Genomic DNA, 26,912 nt, shown 5'->3' on the forward strand with positions numbered 1-26,912 from the left:
TGTGTCATATATGTTTGTGCTTCCTGGTAAAAAATGGTGGAACTGATATAGATCAAGACTACTACAGCCAGTACTGTTTTAGCAGCAGGAAGCTTTTTTACACCAAAGTCTGTTAGTGTCTTTATAAATCCTCTTTCATGTTAAAGTGATCGCATTGGTTTCTCAAGACATATACACTCTTTATCAGAAATGCATCGCAATTAAATTACAGACTTTTATGTAGTGAAGTTCTACCTGCACAGTCTGGAGGACTATATCCGGCCAACTGGGAGACTCCTCTATTTAATTTGATCTCATTCTTCAGAAAGAGGATCAGAAATCATCTTTGTCTTTAGGCACGTTCCACCTCACTTTCTCATCCACACAAGTGCTTACCCATGATTCCATACTGTTTTTATCCTCTGCCTCCTTCTTGCTAGGGAGAGTAATTGATATCTTTATTGTGCTACAAACACATTTCATGGGTCATAAAGTTTACTTCTGTTTTCAGTTGTGAGACAGTAATGCTTTCATTACATAAATAGCCCAAGAAAATAGACTGGTGGAAAAGAAATGTCCTATTATGCACTTAATTCTGCATGCTGTTTCCAAATGCAGATTTTTAAAGGAACCACACCCTGAAGGACTTCCACTTTAACAAGATGGGGGATTTAAACGGAGCTAGTGGCTTGGGTCTCTCCCTCCGAAGAACAGTGCCAGTCTTTAAAAGCTGGAGTCGGGTAAATAAGTTGTGCTGGTGCATGCATATAGATATATCTGTCCATCTATCTGTCTATCTATATCTCCCTTCTCTTTCTATAGAATTCAAACTTCCAAAAGCAAATTGAAGCCTTCTGTGTTGCCAGTAAAGCCCTCCAAATGGAATCTAAAGTCTTTCTTTCCTACTTTTTTCCCTTTGCTCTGAATTTTCAGTTTATTTCAGCCAACAATAACAGCGAAAACATGGCAGTTTTTTAACTGAGACTGAGCTAGTGCTATGTCAGGTCGTAAAGCCAGGGAACGTGGGGTGGGCAAGACCTGGGACTTGTATGATCAGCAGACCAGCATATGAGAGAAAAAGTACTACTGTACTAGGCTGCAGCTGGACCTGCTTGGCAGCATATCTCTAGGTATGTGGCACCTGGCTCCAAGCTGCAACGCTCCATCCTGGCCTCTCTCCCCACTCTGTGATTCCTAATACAAGAAGCAGATAGTTAGTGAATAAGATAAACTGCCAATAACCCTAACTTCACTGGGCATGTGAGATCAAGGAACATAAAAGAGTCCATGGCATTGCACAACTACAGAATATATGAGATACAGCTTTCCTTGCAAGGCCTGCTGAGGAAGATTGTGTGAGAGCCTCACACAAAAGTATATGAGACTCATTTAGTTTATGGTGGTGGAATAAGCACTGGCCAGCACAAAGGAAGTACGTGCACCTTTACTTCACTGTCATAGAATCATAGAGTTACAGAATTAACTAATTCTGGAAGGGATCTCTGGAGGTCATCTGATCCATCCTCCTGCTCAAAGCCAGTCCAATCAGATCAGGTTGCTCAGGGGTAAGTCAAGTTCAGTCAAGTTTTGAGTTTCTCTGACGATGAAGATTCCTCAGTCTCCCTGGGCAGGCAGTTCCAGTGTTAGACCACCCTCACGGTAAGAAAACTAATTCCTCATATTAATCAGAATTTCCCCTGTTCCAGGTTGTGTCTGTTGCATCTTGTCTTACCACTGTCCAACTCTGAGAAGTCTGGCTCCATCATCTCTATGCCCTCCCATCAGGTGGCTACAGATAGTAATAAGATCTCCCTTTAGCCTTCTTATCTTAAGGCTGAGCAAACTCAGTTCTTTCAGCCTCTCTTCATACGTCACATTCTGCAGCCCCCAATTATCTTTGTAGCCCTCCCCTGGACTCAACCAGTTTATCGGTGTCATTCTTGTCCTGGAGAGCCCAAATGTGGGCCCAGCACTCCAGAGGCAGTGGAACAGAAGTCCCCACTGGGACAATCCTGACATTCTCAGGAATGCTGAAAATTCCCATGGTGGACACACTCCAGGGGCCTGAACATGACTGCCTGAAACAAAAACTCTCAGAACTACTCTTGCCTACCTGTGTATTAAGGCATCTTGAAAGTCAGACAGACACAGTTCTGATGATGGAACAGAAAGATCACTACAGACTTGACAGTACCTCCTATTACAGCTTTACTAGCTAAACCATCCTGGCAGACACATCTATAAAGAGTGCCAAAAGTACTTTGCACAGTAAAGCCTACTCTGATTCGGTGAACAAAAGAAGATATAGCAGCAAAAACACTTTTTTGTCATTATGCCAGGGATTTGCCAGCCCACGTCAGTCGTTAATATATAGTCACATGAACATGCATTACATGTTACATATTATACAAATGTATGGTATATTTATTATTTACACACAAACATATATTCACATGACTACCTGATGAATTTGCACTGGAAAAATTTGAAAGCACAGGCCTGTAGATACGTGCCATGAAACACCGATCCACAAGGAACTATGCAGAGAAGAACTGAAATATCCCCACTTCCTTTGGTAATTCACATAGTAAGAGCAGCTACTTTTGTCTTTGAGTCTCTGAACTACAAAGTTCTCAAGACACTTTATACCATCTAACTTCAGGCATTTACCTCCCAGACAGCACTTAGATTATGGCTTCATGACACAATGAGCTGATCTAACAGATTATTCCTTAAAAAAGGGACAGGCCCCACTCCCTCTTCCCACAGACCACATTCTACTCTCAGCCATGCAGCCCCACCGCTTATTTTAGCCATGCCCCACTACTTATTTATTAGCTATTTTTATTTTAGCTGGGTATCTCCATGAACTTTTTAACTCGCTAACCTAGTGAAAAACTATTTTTGGCTGGGGGCCGAGAAAAGGAGAAGGAGGAGTGGGGAAGACGTCACTTCAGTTTTCTATTTCTAATTCTCTATGAGATGCTTAAAAACGGGGAGTGTGCATAAACCTTTTATATACATGAACTAACGAAGCCTCAGCAGCACCCAGCGAGTGCCTGATACTACTGTGTCCACCTGTCCAAGAGAAAACTGATCACAGAGTGATTAGTTAGCTTGCAAAAGAGTGTGTGATCAGTGACAGACAAGAAGAGAGCAATCAGTCTCCTAACTTCTGAACTATAGTCCTAACATGGTCTTACCACAACACTGTAGCTGTACTGGAGTGGCAGGTACTGCACCAGTGGAGTACAAGGTGGACAGAAGACCCGCCAGGCAGCCAGGAACAAAGAGCGATGGTCCATGGGTCAAAGTTCAGCTGCTTGCCAGTCACAAGTGGCATTCCTCGTGGGCTGATACTGGTGCTGGTTTAATGACCTGGTTGAGGGCAGAGCATGCACTCTCAGCACATTCACTGAGGACATGACCTTGTGGGGCAGCGGTTGGCACATCTGAGGGCAGGTGGGACGTCAACCAGCTGCAGAGAGGGGCTTGCCAGAGCCTCATGCAGCTCAGCAAAGGCAAATGCAAAGTCCAGCACCTGGGGCACGATAACCCCATGTCACAGCACAGGCTGTGGATTGACTGGATGGGTAGCAACTCTGCAGGAAGGGACTTAGGGGTTCTGGTGAACAAGCTGAACAGAAGCCAGTAGCGCATCCTTGCAGCAATGAAAGCTAACCATGTACTGGGCTGCATTAACAAGAAAGACTACAGCCAGGAGGCTGAGGGAAGTGATTATTCCTCTTTATTCAGTGCTCACTAGGCCCCATCTGGAGCACTGCATCCAGTTTTCAGCTCCCGAGTATGAAAAAGACAGTAATAAACTAAACGGCATCCAACCACTAAGATGGTTAGGGGACTGGAATACATGATACATGAGGACAGCCTGAGGAACTGTGTTTCAACTGGAGAAGAGAAGGCTTTAGGGGGATAAAACTGTAGTCTTCAGTTATCTAATGAGACAGTGTAGAGAAGGAGGAGCAGACTCTTCTCAGAGGTACACAGATGAAGGACAAGGGGCAATGGACAAGGAAAATTCCAACTGTATAGAAAGAAAACAGCAGTTCAGCACTGGAACAGGAGACGTCAGAAGTTGTGGAATCTACATCCTTGGAAATATCAAAATTTGTCTTGAGTGGAAACCTGCATAATTGATAAAACCTTGAAATAGCCCTCACTTTGATAAGCTGTTGGACCATATACTATATAACTATTACTTAACATAGGATTCCTCCCACCACACTTTAGCCATCTAAAACTCAGGAGGCTAGTCTACAATACTCATTAAGGCTCCTTCCAGAGACAAAAGAGAGAGAGAGACACACACCTCCAAAGGACAACTTATCACAGGTGTCTAAGAACTAAAGAGACAAGGAAGAGGCTCTCAAAGAACAAGCTCCTTACATGTTGTATTTCGCATCAGCTAATAAGATGCTGCTATACTTTGCTATACTATGTGCTATACTTTATGCACATGCATAAAGAATGACAGAATCACAGAACGATTGAGGTTGGAAGGGACATCTGGAGATCACCTAGTCCAACATCCCTGCTCAAAGCAGGCTGCCTAGGATCCTGCCCAGACAGGTTTTGAATATCTCCCAGGTGGAGACCCCACAACCTCTCGGGGTAACCTGTGCCAGTGCTTACTCACCCTCAGAGTAAACAAGATTTTCCCTAGATTCAGACGGAACTTCCTGTTGCCTCTCGTCCCGTCACTGGGCACCACTGAAAAGAAAGAGTCTGACCCCATCCTCTTTGCACCCTCCCTTCAGATATTTAAACTCATTTATCAGATCCCCCCCCCCTCAGCCTTCTCTTCTCCAGGATGAACAGGCCCAGCTCTCTCAGCCTTTCCTCATAGCAGAGAGGCTCCACTCCATTAATCACCTCAGTAGCCCTTTGCTGGACTCGCTCCGGGAGCTCCATGTCTCTCTTGTACTGGGGAGCCCACAACTGGACACAGCACTCCGGGTGAGGCCTCACCCGGGGCTGAGGAGAGGGGCAGGATCACCTCCCTCGACCTGCTGGCAACACTCTGCCTAATGCACCCCGGGATACCATTGGCCGCCTTGGCCACAAGGGCACACTGCTGCCTCACGGTCAGCTTGTTGTCCACCAGGACTCCCAGGTCCTTCCCTGCAGAGCTGCTTTCCAGCAGGTGTCAGCCCCCAGCCTGTCCTGGTGCATGGCATTATTCCTCCCCTCCCCAGGTTCAGGACTTTGCACTTGCCTTTGTTGAACTTCACAAGGTTCTTCTCTGCCCATCTCTCCAGCTTGTGAAGATCTTCTCAGGAAGAGATATGCTTGAGCTCAAACAAGCGTCAGCATCCCTGAATAGGCTATCTTTATGTAAATCTCCCTTTCTGACACATGGTGTTAAATCATACCACAAAATCTAACTCACATTTATGTTGAAAGAAAATGGTAATGGGTCTTTCCAGTTTTGATCATTTTAAAGGTGCTAAGCAAGACAAGGATAACTGATAATTTGTTCAGTTCTTATCTTTTGTTCATCAACATTAATTACTCTTTCCCTGAACTGCATGAAATATGGGCACACGAAAAATAATCACAGAAACAAAGAAGTGCTGTTGACTTTGTCAGCAGCTTGAGTTCGAGGGAGAAATAATACCCTTGTAATGACAATGATTTCCTTCACATGATCTGCGTTTTCCCTGCACTGCAATAAAGACTTCTTGCATTTATTCGGGCAGGAACAGTAAAGTCTCAGGAGGCCTAAGGGAGTTTAATGGTACTTCTCTTCAGGTAAACCAGCTGCTTTCATTACCTTTATATGTGACATGGACTCTATCAGTAACATTTGCATTTTTGGAACAACATTACAACAGCATTTTTGATCAAAAACCTGCACTAAAGCCAGTTTCTTCTAGGTTGTTCAATTTGCATCAAAAAGCAGACGAAGCACAACTTCCTTGAACAGAGCTGGGTTAGGTATTCATATCCATGCCTTTTATTTGGTATATGTTAATAACCTCCTTTTTTGCACTAAATACCCAGAGGGCAACTACTCATGGATATAATCTGTTCAGAAAATACAATCCATTTCAAAAAGTGAAAGCAGTTTGGCTCTTATACTTCTGAAAACTGGCATGCAAACATGTAACTGCTTTGAAACAGCTCTTCTGAAACAGATGCCAAATCTAGTGGCAAGAAAATAATCAGAGAGAATATACCCCATATACATCTCAGCGCAGGATAGTAACACATGCATTGGCAGGAAAGTCTAAACAGCTAAAAAACAGAAGAGAAAAATTATTAATTATTATAGTGTAATTATTAATTACACTTCTCCAACTTCTGCAATGGTTGTTTTTCAGCACGTAATTTGAAATCTGATTTTTGTTGACAGAGATCAGGAAGCAAGCATGTTCAGGCACCTAAACTTAGCATCCCCTGAGAAGTGTGAAGATATAGCTTTGTCTTTTCTGTTTGTGGGCAGAGCTCCATGTTTTAACCTCCCTCATGTTTTCAAATTCCATTTTTGTCAGAAGCAATGTCTCCTCAGCTAAAATCACTATGTTCATCTCTGTGGACAAGCCAAGGATCAAGATTAGCCAGCTGAGCATTAGATTTCTATCCAAGTACATCCTAGACTTGCCACCAAGAAAATCAACTGTATGAAAAAAAACAAAAACAAAAACAAAAAAACAGCAAGATTCAGCAGTGGATAAACACAGGACCCAGACTTGCTGCAGACAACCATCTTCAGCACAAGTAGTACCAAAGTTTGTGATAACTTACAACTCCTTTGGGGTCATCCCTGCTTCTCTGACCCCTCCCTTCTCTCTGTGTCCCTTACAATTCTTTTCCATACCTTCTCCTCTTCCTCCCTGAGCTCCATTTCTGCCATTGCTGCTGCTCTACTGTAGTTCTACTGTTGTCGAGGTGACTCCCACTACCCTACTGAGAGCCCTTACAGGCAGTACTGCAACATTACAGGTGTTAGAAAACCTGACAGTTATGGTGCCCCTGCATTCCTCAGTCACACTTGTAGGCACCACAGTTTCAGCACGTTTGTTTTCAGCCTGATGAGCAGTATGGCCTCACGAGACTGGCAGTGGAAAGATGTGTGAGTGGAAAGTGTGAGCCAGCGCCTGGTTTATCCATTGGGTTAGCTAAAACAACATAAATGATGTCTTACTGACATTGCACATTTAGAGAGCGCTCGGTTTCGGGGTGCTAGCTCATACCACTCTCCACATTTATCTGAGGAGAAACCAGGGAAACCTTTTAGAGCCCTTCCAACTGTCCTTTGTGAAATAAACACCAGTGATTCTGTAGAAAGAGGCATCTACCTCCCTCCTCAGCACTGGTTAGTGCTCTCAGCTCAGCTCTGCTGTCACTTCCCCCAGTTCATTCCACCTTTTCCTACCTCTATGTAATTTTGGCATCTCATTTTCTAATTGGAAATACTTTGTACGGTAATGTGAGGAGACAGCAAGCAAGCAAATAAGCAAGGACACTTCATGTCTTACAATCAAGTCCATCTGATTTGAGCCGTATCATATTTTCCACGCATCAGGCTGGACTGCATATGCCTTTGGAATGCAACAACTTACAACTGTATTTGCTCTTCAGTCCATGACCTTAGTTGTGCGAGCCTGCTTTGCGGGGGGAAAGATAGGCAAAAGGGGATAGCAACACATTCTTTTATTTCTGCCGTTTGCAAGTTTTAAACATCCCAAATCAGCACAAAAGCACCTTATCCCTAGGTAAATGGAAATTTTGTTCTGCTGGTGCCAAGTTCAAAATAGCAGAGGCATGTGTGAATGTTAAGCGCTCAAGCGCTAGTCAATGAGGCAGAGCCTGATTCTGCAAGCAGTAGTCCCTTTGAGGGTTATACATTGGTCAGCACATTGAACTCCCACTCCGGATGCTGGGATGCTGAGAACCAGGTCGAAGAGGTGCACCATTACTAATTTTGTGTTTTAAGAACAAACTATTGTCCATTCTGCCAGATAATGCTTTTGTTCTTTCATATTCACACTTACTGAGCGCTGGATTTCTGCTGGAATAGTTCTGCTAGCCATTATGTATTTCATATGGCACTTAGCGTTTCATCTACCATGAATAAAGTTGAAACAACACAGAGCGTAGGCCAAAAGTAAATACAACTTCAAGACAAAAAGAGGAACCTATTTATGGAGAAAAGGTCAATTTAAAATTGATTATTTTTTCACTAATGTAATTGAATCTACATTAATTTTCAACTTAAAAAAAACAAAAATGAAGTATTGGGTGATTACGAGGGCCAGACAATTGTCAGAACTACACTGGCTTCAGCTCAACTCAAATTAGACTGAAGTAACTGCTCAGATGAACTCCAGTTAAAATAGAAGCAACTCAGTAAATAATTTCCTTCTCACCACCTTTGTCTTGATGGAATTCATAACATTTTTAGTTACGGAAATGTGACATTTTAGTTACATTTGCATGTTTGAGTCTTTACAGTCTTACTGGCGGCTGCAACCTTGTTTAAGCTACCCTAAGCCTTTTCAATCGAATATACTCAGCTACACTCCAGGGAATAATTACTGCCCTCAATTATACTATGATGTAAACCCTTTCAAACTCATTTCCGGAATGTTTAAAAACAAGAAACTCAGCATTATTAATGGCAATGTTAAAGGCTTAGCCCACTATAGATGATACTCAAGGCAAGAAACCTAATTACACTTTCTAGTTATTTTCTTGATCTGTTCCCCAGAAACCAAATCATTCAACAGCCAGATCATAACACTGAGTGCTATTAACAGAAAGTAGTTTTCCTTGTTCCATGCTGGGAAATGCAAACAGGCACTAATACCAAACACACTGGATACTTGCTTCTCCACAGACCTTGTGTAAATGATATAACGCACTGGGCATTATATGATTTAGCACCATCGCACTCACTCTTCTTCTTTTGGCCAGCCATTTTATTTTCTGCTAAGGACATGAGAGACAGAAAACTAAGAGGCAGTTTAGAGGAAAACTGAAGGGTAAAACAATCCCAAAATGTTATGTTTGTTAGTAAAGTAGCATGAATTCTGTACAAAACAAAGCTATTTTTATCCACCCACCACTAAGTCTGTAACTTGGAATCAGCTATCCATCCTGGTCTCTGATGTAGAAATCAGGGGTAATAGCTCTTAAAAATGAATCAACTGTTTTGTTAGTAGCAAAATTAATGAGGCCTGGCCTGCTGCAGATTTGTGTCTCACAGGTCATGTCCCATTTGGATTCTCTAGTGTTAATAAGAGGTGAGCTGACATTGCAGCCTTCACCACCATGCGGGAACTAATTTATACTTCTCTCCTCTACCCACCTGCAAATTTTTACGACACTTGAAGCAGCTTCATGCCTTTGAAGTCTCAACATCCCTGATAAATGTGCCTGAAATGGGTCAACAGGTTCAAAAAAATTGAATGGGAAACAGAAAGACACACGCAAACATTATGGCTTTATAAATCTCACTTCTTTGGAAAACTTAGATAGAAACACAAGTTAAAAATAGGATAATACTTGAAAATATATCATTGCACTTTCAGGCAATGCAAAAAAAGAAATATTATGAAAGATATTTGCTCACAAATAGTGGGATCAAGATTGCATTTACTAAGAAAACAGGAAATAACAAATAGCCTATTTGTCAATCGTTAGTAAAAAGTAAGGTCAATCAACCAGTTCCTCCTCTGAGCTTAACACTACTCCCTTCATTTATACCAGTGACGGCTCTGCACTATGAAATTCATTGTATTTCATGATGCTTAGCTATAATCAGTCTAGTGTAAAGTGAACATTGGACATACTGCTATTCAACCAAGACACTACTATTTTTTGCTGAGAGCAAGGAAACTGTAAGACGTTCCACAAATGCAGTCCCATAAACCTTCCTTTATCCAGACAGTTCCAAGGACTTTATGTGACTTCTTCACATAAATAAAAGCAAGGGTTTGCGAAGCCAAGCTAAATCTAAAAACAAACTGTACAGAATGGTTAGATTCTGCCCGACTTAGCTGGGGAATCTTGACAGTAAGAGCTGTGAGGTTTTTTTTTTTCCCCTAACACACATATTTTCAGGTAAGTGTTGCTGACTTGAACTTCTTACTCAGGATATCACGTTATGGCTAAGCTGATCATATGGCTCGTTGCTGCCCAACCTGGGAAATCCCATGTATTTTGCCTCTATCCCCATCCTGTTCCCAGCTACATGGTCCTGTCCAAGCTCTAGCACTCATCTGGCCCTGTGCTGGCTTGATTCAACTCACTAACTAGCAGGAAATTAATCCAGAAAAAAAAAAGTTGTTTTCTGCTGGATTTACTAAAGGAATTGATTTACTCAGGACCTAGGTGACTGGCAGAATCAACACAGATGGAGGAGGAGGTCTACACACCTGGAAGGGAGGTTTCTCCTTTCAGAAGTGATGAACCCATAAACCTCTCCAACCGCAGCATGTAGCCTTGCCCTGTGCAGAAGGAGTCAGTGACCACTTCATACTTCTCAAATTCTTCCCGGGAAAGGTGAAACAAATAACTAATATTTTGGTGAAGATGCAGCAGGTTTAAGTGAATGGGAAATCCTTTCTTTTCACATTTTTAATATATTCTGATACAAAAAAGGAAAACAAAAAGGGTTGTGGCTTACCATTTGTCTTCTGTTCTCCACCAGGTGGATGCCAACAATCCCTAGGAAAGATCCAAAGCCAAGCTAAGGCAGAGAACAAAAACAATATAAACACGTAAGGTCAGCTTATGTGGTCAACATACCAAAGCATCACAGTGACATCTAAGCTGATACCTCATACGGATGGACTAACTGGGTTGGGTGAACAGAGGAAAGGGTGAAATAGCCTGTCTAAATTTATTGCTGAACATAAATCATATACAGCAATAGGGAATGCCCAGACCTGTAACTCTTAGGTATTTCTGAGCAAATTTTGTATTACAGTAAAGAGAAGCCTGTAGAGAGAGACACCCTTTTATAGCCTGGGTCTTGTTACTATAATCACGTATATTTTTACACACTGTAAAGCCAAAATTAAGTGAAGTAGAACACTTACATTTAGCCTATGCATGATTATCCTGGAAAATAGCAAAGCTTTAGGCAGCTGTAGCCAAACAATTTTCTTCAAAAAAAAAAAAAAGTGCTGCTGCTGTGCAAGTGACCCAAGTTCAAATTCTTATGGTTGGGTTTGTTTGGTTTGAATGACAAAACACTGTCATACATGCCAGGAAAAGTCCCTGCTAAAATACTAGAAAGACCAGCACAGCTAGTATCACCAAGGGATAGCTGCAGTACTTAGAGCCACCTCAGGAGAGAGAGGAGGAAAGGAAGCTGGAAGAATCTGGCCTTACCATTCCTGTCAGTGCTGCCTTAACATGAGGTTGGCAGGAAACACCTCCTCTTTATGGGGGGGGCCAGTGAGGGTCTGAAGAGGTAAAAACGCCTGGGACTCTTGGCTTACATCAGGTACAGTGGCAACAGGCAGGACCTCCCTTTCATCAGACCTCCCTGAAGTCAAGATCCCCACTGCGCTCATGTGGGCTTGGAGGAAAGGGAACTCCTAAGCGGCACAAACCTAAAGCTTATCTGGCTACAAATTCACAAACAGCCACAGCGGGGGTGCCCACCTCACCATTTTTCCCTAGAATTCATTCCTTGCACTGACTGTCCGTTTGCTTCTGCACAGTTACCTGAGTCTCAAACCCCCTTTCACTTCTGCCACCCTTATTCCCTTCACTATGCATCTGATATCACTCTCTGCTCAGTGAACTCTCCAGTCACCCCTGGAGCTCCTACCTCGCTCACCCCATGGAGGGAACATGGCTGACCCTTTTTTGTTAAGGGAACGAGGCCCCTTTCTGGAACTAGGTTTCTGAACCTGTTTCAGAGCACAACTGTGCTCTTCCAAGCATAATTGTGTTTTTAAGAACTAAGTTTCCCAGCCAAGGGGTTAAGCAGGGCCTATGAACTGTTCGCTGTTATGCACAACTGCCCACAGCAGAAAGCAAATCTCCTGTAAGCACTTTAATTGCTCAATATCACAACAGGAGTCAAGAAAGCAAACGCAAGGAAGGGAGAATTTGCTACTGAGTGCTTCGGGAAGATTTATGCAAAAAGGAGGCAAACACCAGAGAAACAGAGAGAGAAGGTAGCATCCGAGAACCAGATACAGCCTGGAAAAGTACTAAAAGCAGAGACATAGAAAAAGAACGCACAAGAGCATCTGTGCTGACTGCTGAATAGAAGAGAGACTTGGAACCATGAGCAAGGACATTGTGTTCAGGGGACTGCGACTTTGCAAATTAACATAACTACATCAAAATGACACCTGGTTCCAACCCCAATTTTTCATCTCAAATGGAACAATCCATGAAGCTCCATTTATGGCTGACTCAGAGGACATGGAGGGGAGCAATATTATCCATGTAAGAAAAAATGAGAAAATGCAGAACAAAAAGAACTAAATCAGAAGGAGCAAAACCACAGATAGAGATGGTGCTTTAAGCCACCACACTGGTTGCATATTATAGTCACTGGGTTTTTTTTGTTTGTTTAGATAGGCTATTTCTGTCAGGAGCTCCAGGAATCCAAGTCAGTATGGTGACCAGGACAACTGGACCCTGTAGCCTCTTGGTTGAAAGATGCTACCATTATAAAAATAACAAATGAAAAGCAGTACAAGCAGTATTTATAGGCAAGTGACATGAAGTAAGTATAAGCCATATTTATAAGGAACTGAGATTAAAGAAGCTCAAAATTTGGCTTTGCAACCTGTTCCACAAAGACAGAGCCCTAAATCCAAACGGACAACCAAGCTGCAATCTACTAAATGCACATCTTCCAAAGAGCAAAATTATACTAATTTATCTAAACACAGAAATATTTTATATTAAACTACTCTGGGTCTACATAAACATATTTCTATTAGGATGCATATAAAAAAAAATCTGTTTCTGAAACAAATGATAAATCACCACATGTGCAGAGAAATTAAGGTGCCTAACTCTTCTAGAAGCCAATGGGAGTTAAGGGGATGCCCAAGTGATTTTGTGGTTTTGGCCCTTAAACCCTGTTCTGCAAATCTTTACTCATGCAAGTACATCTATGCCAGTTAATAGCCTCATTTACGCTGGCAAGGTAAGGGCCTAATTTGGCATGCTTTTTAAGACCAAAATCCCTTATCCAAGATCAGTGGGGATTCAGAGCTTATCTGCTGGCTCCGAATTATTGTTTTACTACTGAACCCTATGAAAAACAGACCTTACTTTTAATTGTAATTTCAGTTGTCTGTTCTCACAATTTTTTTTTTTGGGCTGGCTAGTTAAACATGTAATGTGAGATTTACTCACCTAGTTTCAGCTATCTTAAAGTTCAGGATCAATGCTAAACCAGTTTTCTAAGCTCCCTCTACTGTCAGTGGAGAAGAGAAGCACCTTCGGAGGATTACTCAGCTCACTCCGAAGTAATGGCTGACTTTGCACAGAGTCAGATGAGAGGCTCTCCCATAGCCCATCTGTCAATGCTGCACTGGAGTCAATAACATCCAGCAAGAAGGCAGGAACATATCCTTTCTGTCACATGCATCTAAATAGGCTTTTGGTAATGTTTCTTGCAGGATTTGTGTAGCACCTTTAACTTTTGCTCAATGTTTGGAATCTTTAATGTATTAACCAATAAAGGTTACACTGACTATTAACCATTACTCTTTTTCAGTTACTTCAATAATACATTATATGCGCACAAAAAAAATCAGAAATTTATGAAAATTACTTAGCTCCAACAATCTTTGAGCAGGAAAATTATTAATAAAAGGTTTTGTTTTCAAAGTGCTCTCATAAATTCTAGGTATCAGATTATTAATGACTCTAAGATTTCAAAAAAATCTTTTAGCAAATTATACTTTTCTAGTCATTGTTTGCTTCCTAAAAGAAACTACATTCTGAAATTAAACGGCTTGTGCACAAGAGCTTATTACTTTTCACCCTTATTAAAGATAACTGTTTAAAAATGAAACTTCTTTGAAGGGAATACAGATAATGTGGTCTTCTAAAATGCTTTAATTCAAATTATAAAAAATTATTTAAGGAAACTTTTATCAGTATTAGTCTATCTACTTTAGTTTAATGAAAGGAAAGTCCATTCTTTCAAGGTTTTATTCTTGGAACTACTTTTTGTTCTATTTTTAAAACACCACTCCTTCTAGATCATTATCCCAAAATTATCTTTCTGAAAGACCTGTTCTCAGCACAACGCTAAGATGTAAGAGGACTTACTTAGGAAGAACAGTTCTAACTCACAAATTATTAATGGCAATGCAAAATGTATGCACGGTATTAAAAGATACACATTCCTCTTCTCTGGGCATTTGATTCCATTGAGAACAAGAACTTGCAAGACATTTTGGTACTAGCAGAGCCATGTACTTAAGCAGGTGTCTAACCCCAAGTATGGCAGTTTCTTTCTTCGCCTTGCACCCATCATCTTGTCTCGGCTGGGTAGGGGAGACCAAATAAGGTAGACAGTCCTTTCTCTACTTGCTTTCTTTACCCTCCTTTTTAAAAATTCAGCCCAGGCATCTCAAAAAGCTTTTTGATGCCAGTGGTTTCCAACCTTCTTGATAAAATAATCAATTTTCAGGGATCAGGAAATGGCCACAGGGGCTAAATCGGGAATGGTCTTGTGGGGCTTCACCTCCCTGGAGGTCACAGAGGCACTACTGGACTAAATAGATGGGATCTGAGCATTCGTTACTGAGAACGTTAAGATAGTTGTGCTTGCGCCCAATGCAGGTACACGTTTAAGGGGTCTATTCCCAAGACAAAACAATACTAAGGATTTTGGAAAGGGACCCTGTATGATGGGAACAGAAGAAGCTTTAGGGCTTCATGGAGTCTGTGGAGTTCATCTGTCTGTGCCTGATCCAACCTCTACACCAAGGCTGTACAAGAGGATGTAAAGGTTAGGTGGGCTCTAGGCCTCCATACGTCTATCTCTCTGGAGTATTTTCCATGCGGTAGACCCAGCAGAATTCCTGGCACATGGAGACAAGAGTGGAGTGACTCTTCTTACCATCAGTGTAGTAAATCTCTAAGAGGTCATTTAACTCTACCCCATGTCTGTTGTTCAGTTACCCGTACACCCACATTTAATAAAGATTAGTTGGGAGTCAAGCACAGGCTCCAACATATGCCCGCAAGCTCAGTATACTACTATGCCGCGCAAACTTAAGCCCATGTGATCAGACCCTTGTGCTCCCTTGCAGCTTTTTCTTGGGGGCACTCCAGACAAACACCAAGTTCACCACCCTATATAATAAATTGCAGGACTACAGTCTCTGGGAGCATCACAAACACACTAGAACTAGATCAAAACAACTGAGCGTCTCCCTTTTGTGAAATGCAGGATTGAATTTTCTTTTTTTTTTTTCTTATCAATTGGAGCTGCCTATATCGAGCTGATAATAATGCATCTAGTTGCACCCAATAATCTAAATTATGTTTCATTACTCACAATGATTCCTGGGTAGTAGCCTCCCACAGTAACGTTTTCTGTTCTTGTGGTAGCTGCCAGACCTATGGTCAGTATGAAAATAGACACTACCAGCAGAGAGACTGTGAACCATAGCGAAGTCTTCTTTCGTTTTGCAAACTGGCCTGTAGAGAGCGGAGGGAAAAAAAGAGAGCTTTTCATTGCCATCATGGAAGAACAAACACAAAATAATAGAGCATTTTCTGTCGTTAACCCCTTCTCCCACTAAGGTAAATAGTATTTTTAAATACAGAGGTATTTAAAAAACACACAGAGTCAGCTAGAACTTCACATAATTTGATACACGTGCATTGGGTACACGTACAAGATGGGTTTTTATTACGCTGAACTGAATGTTAGCAGCAATGATAATTATGCCTTATCTGCAGTGATGTTTATAATTTAAGTTGTTGCTCACATCCATAAGCCAAATCCTGCAGGCCTTAAACAACGCTTACCTAGGTGAAGTTTCAGTTTGACTCTATCTGGACAGAACATAAAAATTTATATTTGAAACAAGGTTAGAAGAAGCTCTGCATGCTGTCATGAAAATGAATGTGTTCTTCAAATTCATTAAGGAAAGCAAATCAATTTATACCTTCTGAAGTAAAGCTGTAATGCAGCTGATCAACGCGTGATATATGGGACTACCTTTTTAAATAGCAGCAGCCCAGTGAAATACATTCATTCTCCCTGGGATTTGGATTCCGATACCCAGATGTGAAAAATGGCAGGCTTGTCTTCTGTATCCAGCCTGCCTCAACACACTGAACCTTGTTATTGTGGTGGCGTATCAGAGTTGCAACCACAGGTTATTAAATTCAGAGCTTCAGCTTATAGCGCAAACTTATGCAAGTCTTATTTAAAAACAGCAATTAATATGTCACCTAACCAACAAAACGCAACCAAATGAATCAAACTGAGAGAGTACATGGTCCACCTTTTAGGTCCATTGTGCTTTCAAAGGCAAGGCAACACTCACAAGGCAGGGTCACCTCTGGAGCACTGGGCTGTGCAACACAGTGCTACGCCAGGCTGCAACTGTGCCGCACAGACCTCCAGCCAGCACTCAACCTATCCGCAGTGCAGTACCAACTTCTCCCCCCTCTACAGCCTCATGAAGCAGTGTGGTGCACAGAGTCTCATGATGGGGCAGGAGGCTGTGCTGTTGCATCGAATATTGGAGGTAACAGCCCGAGCCAGGAAAGGGTAGGCATTCTTGCGATATCAGACTCCCTGTGAGTGAGACATGATGGTCCTGCTGTAAGCAAAGGCAGGGCAAATGAGGAAGTAAAGCTAGAAAGCAACTAGAAGCCATTTGCCAAAGATCACTTGAGTTATGTGGTCAATTTAAAGTCACATAACTCAGTTAAATGTTTACATTTCAAAAGTCAGAATATACTAGTTAAGTTTGCAAATGAAGTCAAATAATTTCAATGAATAAATAAATATATTCATAATAAAAATCTGTATGTTTCCTTACATTCCTCCAGCAGAACAACCAGACCAAATGAGTCCATTTTTTAAGTTTGAAATGCAACCAGCTTTGCAGAAGATAAACAACATCTACTAAGCTTACACGCTATCTGCATATATAAATCTTCCTGCTAAAGATCAAGAATTAATTCAGATGACTCTCCAGCCATCTCCCCTCCAGTTTGTGCCCCAGCTGTCCGTCTCTGCCAGTTCCCCTTTAACCCATGGATGGTCACTGGGGATATGGAAATGGAGAGGTGATAAACCAGTTCTTCACTAAGTGTATGGTGTTAAAGGCAGTTCTTTTAATGAGGCCAATTCACCTGGCCAGAAGAGGAAAGTAGACCTTGGACTTTCAACTCCACAAGTCAGACACCTCTTCCAACAAAGTAAAATGACTGATCTGATAAATCTACTAGACTTTTAAAAATATTTGACGTGGTTGTGGTTTTATATGTGTTCTGGTCTTTGAGTTCTTAAGAGTTCAAGCTTTTGAGTTTTTCTGAAACTGCTAAGATAACAAACCACTGTCTCCCTCCCCTCAAAGATGCCACTTCCAGGGACATGGCTCCAGGAGCTAGGTGCTAAGAAATGAATGGAAATGTGGCATATTGCACACTAACTGCCAGTACACTGACAGCCTCTCAAGTCTCAGGAAAAAAAAAAAGTCCATTGTTTCAAGTAGCATGTGGATCAAGCTACTTAATTTCAGACTCCCAGGCAATAATCCAAAATAGTGCTTACACTACTGTAGTACTCATCTGTCGAACCTACTGCAAAACCTTGTAGCCTACAATAGGAGACACATAAATCATAGTATGGCCCCACGGATTCAGGAAACAGTTAGATGCTTGACTACGCTCACCACCTTTTTAAAGTAACAAGGAAAGTCATGGGAGTCAAAAGGAGGAGTAGTGGGAAAGAAGAATATTCTGTATAAAGGTGAAGGTTGCTGAGTTTGTGTGCAACCTTATGCAAGCATGCACTGGTTTTACATGACGGAAAAAGGAAGTTGGTAAGAGAAAAGGTAGTGGAATTAACTAGATGTAACTGGCCACATATTTTGAGTAAAGAATGATCTCAAACACAGGGAAACTTGAAAAGGCAGGTCAATGTTATTACCACACTGTCATACATACAACCTCTCCCCTGTTATTTTACAGGTAGCAGTGACTGAGACACTCTGAAGAGCATGTGAGCAACAGAAGAGGAAGCCTACCCAGAACCTTCCCTAGTTGAGTGGCTCCTGGACTCCAGTTCTCTGGAGCCTGCTTTCTCACCACCATACCCTGAGTCTCCTTGTTTCTGCCTCTGATTATGTGTGGGGAGCTTAGTGAAAGGCACATGTTAGTGATGACTTATATTCAAGTATCAGTACTTTTAAAGACATGAGAATTATCTGAGATGTACATAAAACACATGATAATACAGTGATGTCTACAGATGTGTAACCTACTCTCCTGTGTAAGTGAACTACAGTGATGTGAGGGATGATACTAGGATACACTGAAAAAAAAAGTCTTATATTAAAAGGGTGCTGCCTTTGTACTGTTTTCTCTGGCAAAAAAAAATTTCCAGTGAATGCTCCTATTCAAGAATAACAGTTCAAAGGGGAAAAAGAACTGGGGAATGACTTTATTCCTGAGGGTAAGACCAACATTCACTGTTGGGAATCCTCATCTCAACCCTCCACAGCCATGAAAATCAGCCCAGGAGAAACAGTGAAGCTTCATAACCAAGATACCTTTTCAGATTTAATGGATAATTGAAAGAGCTACTCCAGAAAAACGGATGTTCAAAATGGACCTTTGTGCACTCTCTGCAGCCAGTTTAGCTCACAGACCATATATCACCTCAGAATTACATAAGTATGTGCGAGTGAGTGCAGGGCCCAACAGTCAACAAAAATGTGTAAGGCCTAAGTTTTGGCATAAGAAAACCATTTACCTGTGGTTGCATTTGTAAGAATTGCATTCAGAAACGTAAGGGTCCCTCAAAGAAATCCCCACTGCAAAATTGTGTTAAAACAAATACTAGGTATCTTAAAAAGTCTCAGAGACACCACAAATGCAATTTTGTGCAATGCTTCAGAGAAGAATATCAGTTATTCTCTGTATTTCCAGTCCTCTAATGTCCCCGGCTATTAGATATTGGTTGCCGAGTTGCAGGGCTTGAAAATGTCACCATTTACTCACAGGAAAGCTCTGGGGTATCACCAGTGTGTTTATCCAGAGACTACCAAGGCAATGGTTCTACAAGATGCTTGCCTCAGAATTTAAGTCAGTTTAAGAAGCGGTCATCCTTGGCCTCCCATCCGTCTCCTCTGCCTCCTAAGAGCACTGAGCCTAATGACTCAATTGATTTGAGGAGGGCTATTTTAAGCCGTGATAAAACTCCAGCTTACAGCTCAGATCCATGAACACCGGCACAGCTGGGAGGGGAATAAACCCCATCCTGTAAATGGAGCGACGCTATGACAGATAGGAGCAAACAAGCACTTGAAGGGCTACGGGAAGATAGGAGAATTAGCTATGACCAAGGTTACCAATATGAAGAGCAGGTGATGGTTACCGTCTACTGCAGTGAAGAAATCAGACAGCAGCATGGGCAGACAGAACTGAGCCAGCTTTAATCCGTCTAGTCTGACTAGCAGTGAAAAGCCCAGGGCTATAAAACACCATCAGAAATCTACATCCTTAATCAAGCGGTGAACCACCCTATCACCTCTACTTGCAACATCTTTACAGAGACAGTGAAAGAAAAAAAAGTGTGGGCTTAGCATTGAATGGATGAATTAGTGATGGCAGTCATAGATAAGGCTAAGTTACTCAGTGTTCTTTGCCCATCTTCACCAGCAAGGTCTCCTCTCCAGAGACAGGACTGAAGGAGAAGAGAAATGACCAGCAGTGGATGAGGACTGAAATAGGGATTACTTGAGAGAGCTTGGCTCCTTCAAGTCCATGGGACCAGACGAGGTGCCTGCAGAGTGCCAAGAGAACTGGCTGATGTCCTTGCTATTCTTCTCTGAAAAGTCACAGAGATAAGGGGATCTGCAATGACTGAAAAAAGGCAAATGTTGCACCTATCCTCAAAAAGGGACAAAAGTGACAATTAGGGAAATTACAGGTGGTGAGCCTTACTTTGGTTCCCTGGAAAATCATGAAGCAAGTCCTCTTGGAAGACATTTCTGGGCACATGAAACGGGGTGACGGACAGCAGTCAGTAGATTTACCATGGATAAATCATTCCTGACCAACCTGACCGTCTGCTATGACAAAATGACTGGATATGAGGAGCAGTAAATGTCATTTACCTCAACTTTAGCAATGCTTTGAACATTGTATCCCACAGTATTCTCGTATCCGAGTTGAGATGTTGTGGCCCAGATGGGTAGGCAATGAAAGAACTAAAATTGGCTGGATGGTTGGGTTCAGAGGGAGTGGTTAATGATTGTCCTCCACCTGGAGGCCAGTAACAAGTGGAGTACCGCAGCGGTCTGTCTTGGTACTTCTTGTTTACTGTCTTTGTCAATGACCTAGAGGAGGTGATGATGTGCATGCTCGTCACGCTAGCAGATGGCACCAAACTGGGGAACCAAGTAAAAACTCCGAAGGACAGGGATGCCATTCAGAGGGACCTAGACAGGCTAGAAAAATGGGCCAACAGGAACCTTACAGAATTCAACAAAGGCAGACGCAAAGTCCTGCACAAGAGAAGGAATAAAGCCTTGGAAGGATACAGGCTCAAGACTGCCTGGCTAGGGAGCAGCTCTGCTAAGGGGCTTGATAGAGGGAGAATGAGCTGAAAATGAGCCAATGGCCTGGCAGCAAAGAAGGCCAAGTGCATCCCCCTGGCTGTATTAACAAAAGCACCACCAGTAAATCAGGAGGAGTGATTACTCTATTTGGCACTTGTTAGACCGCATCTAGAATATTGCATGAAGCTTTGGGTCCCCAGTACAGGGAAGACATCAATTAACAGGAGCAAGCTCAGCAGAGGGCACTGAAGAAGATTAGGGGGCTGGAACACTCACCGTACAAGGACAGGCTGAGGGACTAAGGCTTGTTCAGCCTGGAGAAGAGGCAGTTTTAGGGGTGCCTACAACATGGTTATCAGGAGGACAGAGTCAGGCTCTACATAGTGGTGCACAGCAGGAGGACAAAAGATAGTGGATATAAACTGAAACGCAAGAGGTTCAAATTGAGTATAAGGAAACATGTTTTTCACTATTAGGACAGTTGGGCATTGGAACAGGTTGCCCAGAGAGGCTGTGCCATCTCCATCCTTAGAGGTTTTCAAGATCAGCCCCAGAAAAAGCCCTGGTAAAGCAACCTCGTCTGACCTTACAGCTGACCTTGCTTTAAGCAGGAGACTGGACTAGAGAACTCCTGAGGTGCCTTCCCACCTGAGGTATTCTAAGATGTTATGATATGCAAAACAGCTAGACTAAAAGTGGCTTGGGTATGCATGCTCAGACCCAGGCTTATGAAACTGAAGCTGCTATCTAGACATATTCTAAAGGGGCTTAGGAACAAAAACCCTTCTGAAAGTCACTGGGAGAGATGCCTCTCAGCTAAGCGCATCTGAAACCCTTTCATGTCTACTTTTATGAAAACTGCCTGAGGAGCCAAGCCAAAACATTTTTCTCAAATTATCACCTGCACAGAATCACAGAATGGTTGAGGTTGGAAGGCACCTCTGGAGATCACCTAGTCCAACCCCCCTTCTCAAGCAGGGTCACCTAGAGCACATTGCACAGGATTGTGTCCAGATGGCTTTTGAACGTCTCCAGGGAAGGAGACTCCACAACCTCTCGGGGCAACCTGTGCCACTGCTCACTCACCCTCACAGTAAACAAGTTCTTCCTCATGTTCAGACAGAACTTCCTGTGTTTTAGTTTGTGCCCATTGCCTCTTGTCCTGTCACTGGCCACCACTGAAAGGAAAGAGTCTGATTCCATTCTCTTTACATCCTCCCTTCAGACACTTATACACATTGATCAGATCCCCCCTCAGCCTTCTCTTCTCCAGCTCTCTCAGCCTTTCCTCATAGGAGAGATGCTCCAGTCCCTCCATTATTTTAAGTAGCCCTTCACTAGACTTGCTCCAGGAGCTCCATGTCTCCAGAACTGGACACAGTACTCCAGGTAAGGCCTCACCAGGGCTGAGTAGAGGGGGAAGAGGCACCTCACAGGATCTGCATAGGCAAACGTTGATCAGATTGCATGGAGATAAACTGAGGGTCAAGAGTGCCTTCCACAGTTTTGTTTATTGATAATGATGTGCAAGAAAGAAAGGTATGAATTTGCCCAGAAAACGTGCTAAGAAAAGCATGCTATTATTTTTAATTGGAGCAAATCTGATGTGGATTCAGTGAGATAAACCAGAACAAGATGACATTATTTAAAAGGTCATTTTTCAGTCTGAACTACATTTTAACTTTTAAACTTACACTGCCAGAAAGCGTAAGTAATTTTTATCTGTGATACCCTTCAATCTTCACTTTTTTTTTGATCTTTTACTACCTGCAACTCAAACTGGATATGAATAGCCAATCATATTTCTTCTTTTTTGTTCTTCAGTTTGGAAGTTCTCATAATTACATGTAGGCAGCTGTAAACTCCCTCCGTAGCAGAGAAGATTTACAGATGTACAGAAAGGCCCCTTCTGGAGCAGATATCAGCACATGCAAGCCCCTGTTCTAGAAGACTGTCATATGCTAAGAGGAGAGGGGCAGAAATCAGGTTCTTAACCGGTTTCTGATTTGGCTGTTTGTGTTCCCTTAGTCAATAAAAATCTTTGGCACCTTTATCAAAATGTGTATGCATTCAAGTCACCAGCATATCGTGAGGCCTAATTAATATTTGTAAACCAGCATAATATCTTCAGATGAAAAGAGCTATAACCACAAAGGGTTTTTATTATTAGTTCCTTTCTGCTGTTTCAGTCACGCTGGCTCCCAAGATTTTGTACATCTTTGTTTACTGGTGTTTATAGCAGTTGCCATGCAGCTCTTTGGATCTTCTTTTACCGTACCTACCCATGGGTCCATGCAGCCAAAACCAAATGCCAGACCGTTCCATCAGGAACATGGCACAGAGAGAGGGTCTGATTCAGTCTTCTTCCCTATCGGTGTCTGTGGCAGTGGCCAGACCAAAGGCTGACCATATACAGAACAGTCAGTTAGGAGCAGAGGAAATGTTGCTGTCAGTATTTCTAGGCTGAATTTTCCTCCAATGCAGTCATTCTTGTATGGCAGGACACTGTTAATAAACAGACTTTCCAAGTTGTTAATACTGAAGTCACTCCCAGAATACTTTTGACATCTATCTCCTCTAACTCCTTTAACAATGAATTCAGTAAGAACATATAAAATCTTAGTCTGGACCTTAGTCCAACTTACCGCTTCAAATTCGTATCTTAGCATACCGAAAATCAAGCATGTGGAAAGAAGTCTTCTCAACGTATCTTTATTAGCATTAAGCTTGAGGTCACGGTCAACAGAGGGTGTGAAAACGTTATCACTTTCTATTGGCAATATTCATCAGTAGTTTTGGCCAGTGATGTTTTAACCAAGTTTTGATACTGTAGCAACGGAAACTATAGTACAAGCTGGGATATAGATTAGAGAGGTAATGCTGCTTCCATGGTACCAACTTATACTCTGCCTGGCACAGACTCAAACTGTGCAAGAAAAGGAAGATTCCCAGAAACACTCTCTGCTTCGCCTACTAAATATTTGTCAGGCAGGTTTGAGGTTCTAAGCCCTGACACCCCAATGAAAGGGACAAGAACACCATCAGGACAATGAGGAGACACACCAGGCTGCTATCTCCTTGGGACAGAGAAAGGCTCTTGAGGAAAGAAATTGAGATCATCCTCGTGAGAGTAAAAAGAAAAAGTACCTGCTGAAGATCAAGCTCTTGTAGCCACACCACAGTGAGAGACACAGCATAATCCTTTGCCCGTTCTTCAGTTGCAGAAAAGAAAATTATATTTACAATGCTCTGTTCACAATAGCTAGGGAAATAAATTCAAATTTGGGAAGATGCATGGTTTTGTGGGGAGCACATAGATCAGCTTTTTGCCAGAGTGCACAGTGGTAGAACTGCAGATGGAGAGTAGGGTCTGGGTTTGAATGATGAAAAGAGTGAGTTTAAAAGGAGAAGGAATTAACTTATAATGAAATGCGTCCATCGTAGTAGGTCAAGGGAAAGCATAGAGTGAAACAGCATCTCTTAACTCTGTCACATTTGCAAACGATCTGCAAACTCAGAAAAGCCTACATCTGGACCAAGGTAACTAGATACTTGGCTAACTTTACCACTCCTTTTAAAATCTACCTCCAGACACCATAAAGTCTACAAAAATGTAGGGAATAATTTTTGGCAGGGAAATAATTGCTACAGGATGTATAGAGACTAAATTACATTTTTGGGGATACTAGTAACACACCATTTCACACATTCCCCTTTGATCTAGTTCAGGTGATGTTAAGTGGAGACACTTATTTCTCCATGCTCCAGCCAAATGTATATTAACATCCTACTATGAGGAAAGGTAAGATAGGAAAGTTTTGTAGCACAAAAAATAGGTATATTTTCATTATGCAATATTGCAAAGAACCACGATACTGTATTTCATATAGAGAGGTATTAACCATATATAAAAAGATAATTTTAAGCAGGAAGTCACCATAGACAGAAGGGAATAGTGTCAAAAGGGTAATGCAAGTTCTGTATCTGGTGCTTTGCTGCTATCGAGCTAATGGTTAAAGGGGAGATCTTTGGAGCTAAATTAATAATTTTTAATTACTGCATCGTTCACTTCAGTGCCATACCTCTCCTGTCTATAGTTTTTGTTGTGTATTCAAAAATGGTTTATGCCAGTGAAATTGAATTAATCCTTCATTGCCTCCAAAAACCAAATGTGATGGACTAAGATATTTAAAAGAGATATTCACACCTGCTTTTGGTGATTACTTTTTCTTTTCTGATTAAATGCGTGACTTGTCCAGCATGCTGAAACTAATTAAACCAGATGCAACAGCATTCATTTCAAGTTACAAGAAAGCAGCTTTTATCAGGCCCGTCTCTTATCTTTATTATGAATTTGCGAGGAAGAATCCATGAGTGTGTTATATATTCAAGCGCATAAGAAACATTGCTGTGTTCTCTTAGCATTCCATAAGAAGAAAAAAAAAAAACCCAAATCCTGCTTGACACTTTGTAGCATAGCTATAGTAAGTGATATTGTGCAGTATCACTATGACCTCATTGTTTTGGCAGCAATTGTTTCTCCAATAAATAATTTAATGACCAGCTAATCACTAGCTTAAAGATAGCATATAGATTTCTCTTTTTCCACTGTTCACCTGAAAACATACTAAGTTACAGCAACTACATCTCCCACTGTTACCTTTTCAATACTAATACCACTTTTCTTCAAAATTTAAGACAAAAAGTAAGATTTAATACATTGTTTAACTGGCTCTTACAATCGTTGGGTACATAGCAAAGTCTCTATTTATCTTTTCAGGCTGCATGCAGAGTAATTCCCAGCAATATCTTCTGCGTTTTCTTGATTTTAATGAATTTCACTGGAATAACAAAATAGTTGAACTTTCTTTTGCATACGTTTTTATTTCTCAGAACATAAGCTGCAAATACAAGAATCACACCATCTTAGCAACGAACCACTCAAGTGCTAGAAATGAGAGCTGTAAAACCCACTGTCACAAAGGTTTGAGGCTAAGTAACGAAAATCGTGCCGTTATCAACTGCTGTGTACTCGGGCATGGCCACAAATCTCCCTGTAAGTGGAAAAGAGCCACAGCCAGCTCAGCATCCTGCTGACATTTCAACCTGCTCCAACACAGCAACTAATATTTCTCATCGAAGAGATCAGGGAATTTCGTATAGGAATTGCCTACCAACATCCCACAGACAGGCATTCATTTTATTGTTAAAGTATCAGCACCGGGACTGAATAAGTACACTGCAAAGCTAAAAAGAAAAACTAAACTGGCATTTTTAAATACTTCAGTGAGTGCGAGTAAGAGACGCCGCACGGTAACACACCGGAAGGCGGCTTTAATTCTGCTGCTGCGTACATCGAAACCCTCCAGCGTCCCCAACTCCGCGGGATACAACCCGAACACAGCCGTTGGGGTTTCGGTTTTTTGGTGGGTTTTTTTTTTTTTTTTTTGCTTTTTTAAACCTGTTAACCGAAAGGACGAGAGACGAGCGCACTTCCCGAAGTGAGTTACCCATCCCCAGAGCTCCCCTTGAGGTGCTCCGAGTTGTGCGGTCCCCCCGCAGCCGGCTTCTACCTTCACAGCCCGCGCGGGCACGCGCGTCCCCCGCTCCAACCGCCGCAACCGAGACCCCGCGGCGGCGGGAAAAGTTACGGCAGGTAACGAAGACAACGCGGCCCCGCTGCCCCACGGGGCGCCCGGCCGCGGCAGCGTCTCCGCGCCGGGCGTGGCAGCTGCCGCGACTCACCTGTGGGATCCAGCATGGCTAAGGGCCCCGCCACCGCGCCAGCGGCCGGCGGCGGAGACATCATCATCTTCCGTGGGCAGCCTCGGCGCTGCCCTGCGCTGCGCTAACGGCCGCGGGGTGCCGGCGGCCCCTGCGGCCCGGCGCCGCCCCCCCGCCTCCCCCGCGGGGGAGCGCGGCGGCGGAGGGGGCGGGGCGAGCGGCGCTGCCCCGCGGCCCCTCAGGGCGGCGGCGGTGGCGGTGGCTTCTGCGCGCGCTGAGGCCAACGGTCGCCGCCGCGCCCGCCAACGGCCGCCGCCGCCGCGCGCGGGCGGGGTGGGGGGGGGGTGGTGGCCGCGGCCGTGGCCGCCCCGCGCAACGGACACGGAAACGGGGCGGCTCCGGCTGCAGCCCCCGCTGCCGGGGCGGCAGGCCGTG

The 26,912-nt window shown here is 42.8% G+C and overlaps 1 protein-coding gene across 5 annotated transcripts in view; it reads right to left on the minus strand.

Moving 5' to 3' along the window:
• The window catches only part of TMEM255B (transmembrane protein 255B), an 83,582-nt gene extending 56,932 nt beyond the window's left edge, over nucleotides 1-26,650 (minus strand). For 4 of the 5 annotated variants that reach the window (XR_011137559.1, XM_068926121.1, XM_068926130.1 and 1 more), the window contains exons 1-3: nucleotides 26,499-26,635; nucleotides 15,503-15,645; nucleotides 10,634-10,696 (exon numbers count right to left, since the gene is read on the minus strand). Coding sequence is in view for 4 of the 5 variants with exons in the window: in XM_068926121.1 (XP_068782222.1) it covers nucleotides 10,634-10,696; nucleotides 15,503-15,645; nucleotides 26,499-26,565 (273 nt within the window). In the remaining variant the exon portion in view is untranslated. Of the gene's footprint in view, nucleotides 1-10,633; nucleotides 10,697-15,502; nucleotides 15,646-26,498 lie in introns of all 5 variants that reach the window. The other variant, XM_068926113.1, reaches the window with a different exon arrangement.
• Between the last annotated feature and the right edge of the window lie 262 nt (nucleotides 26,651-26,912).

Source organism: Struthio camelus, chromosome 1 (assembly GCF_040807025.1).
Source record: "Struthio camelus isolate bStrCam1 chromosome 1, bStrCam1.hap1, whole genome shotgun sequence".
Taxonomy (NCBI): Eukaryota; Metazoa; Chordata; class Aves; order Struthioniformes; family Struthionidae; genus Struthio; species Struthio camelus.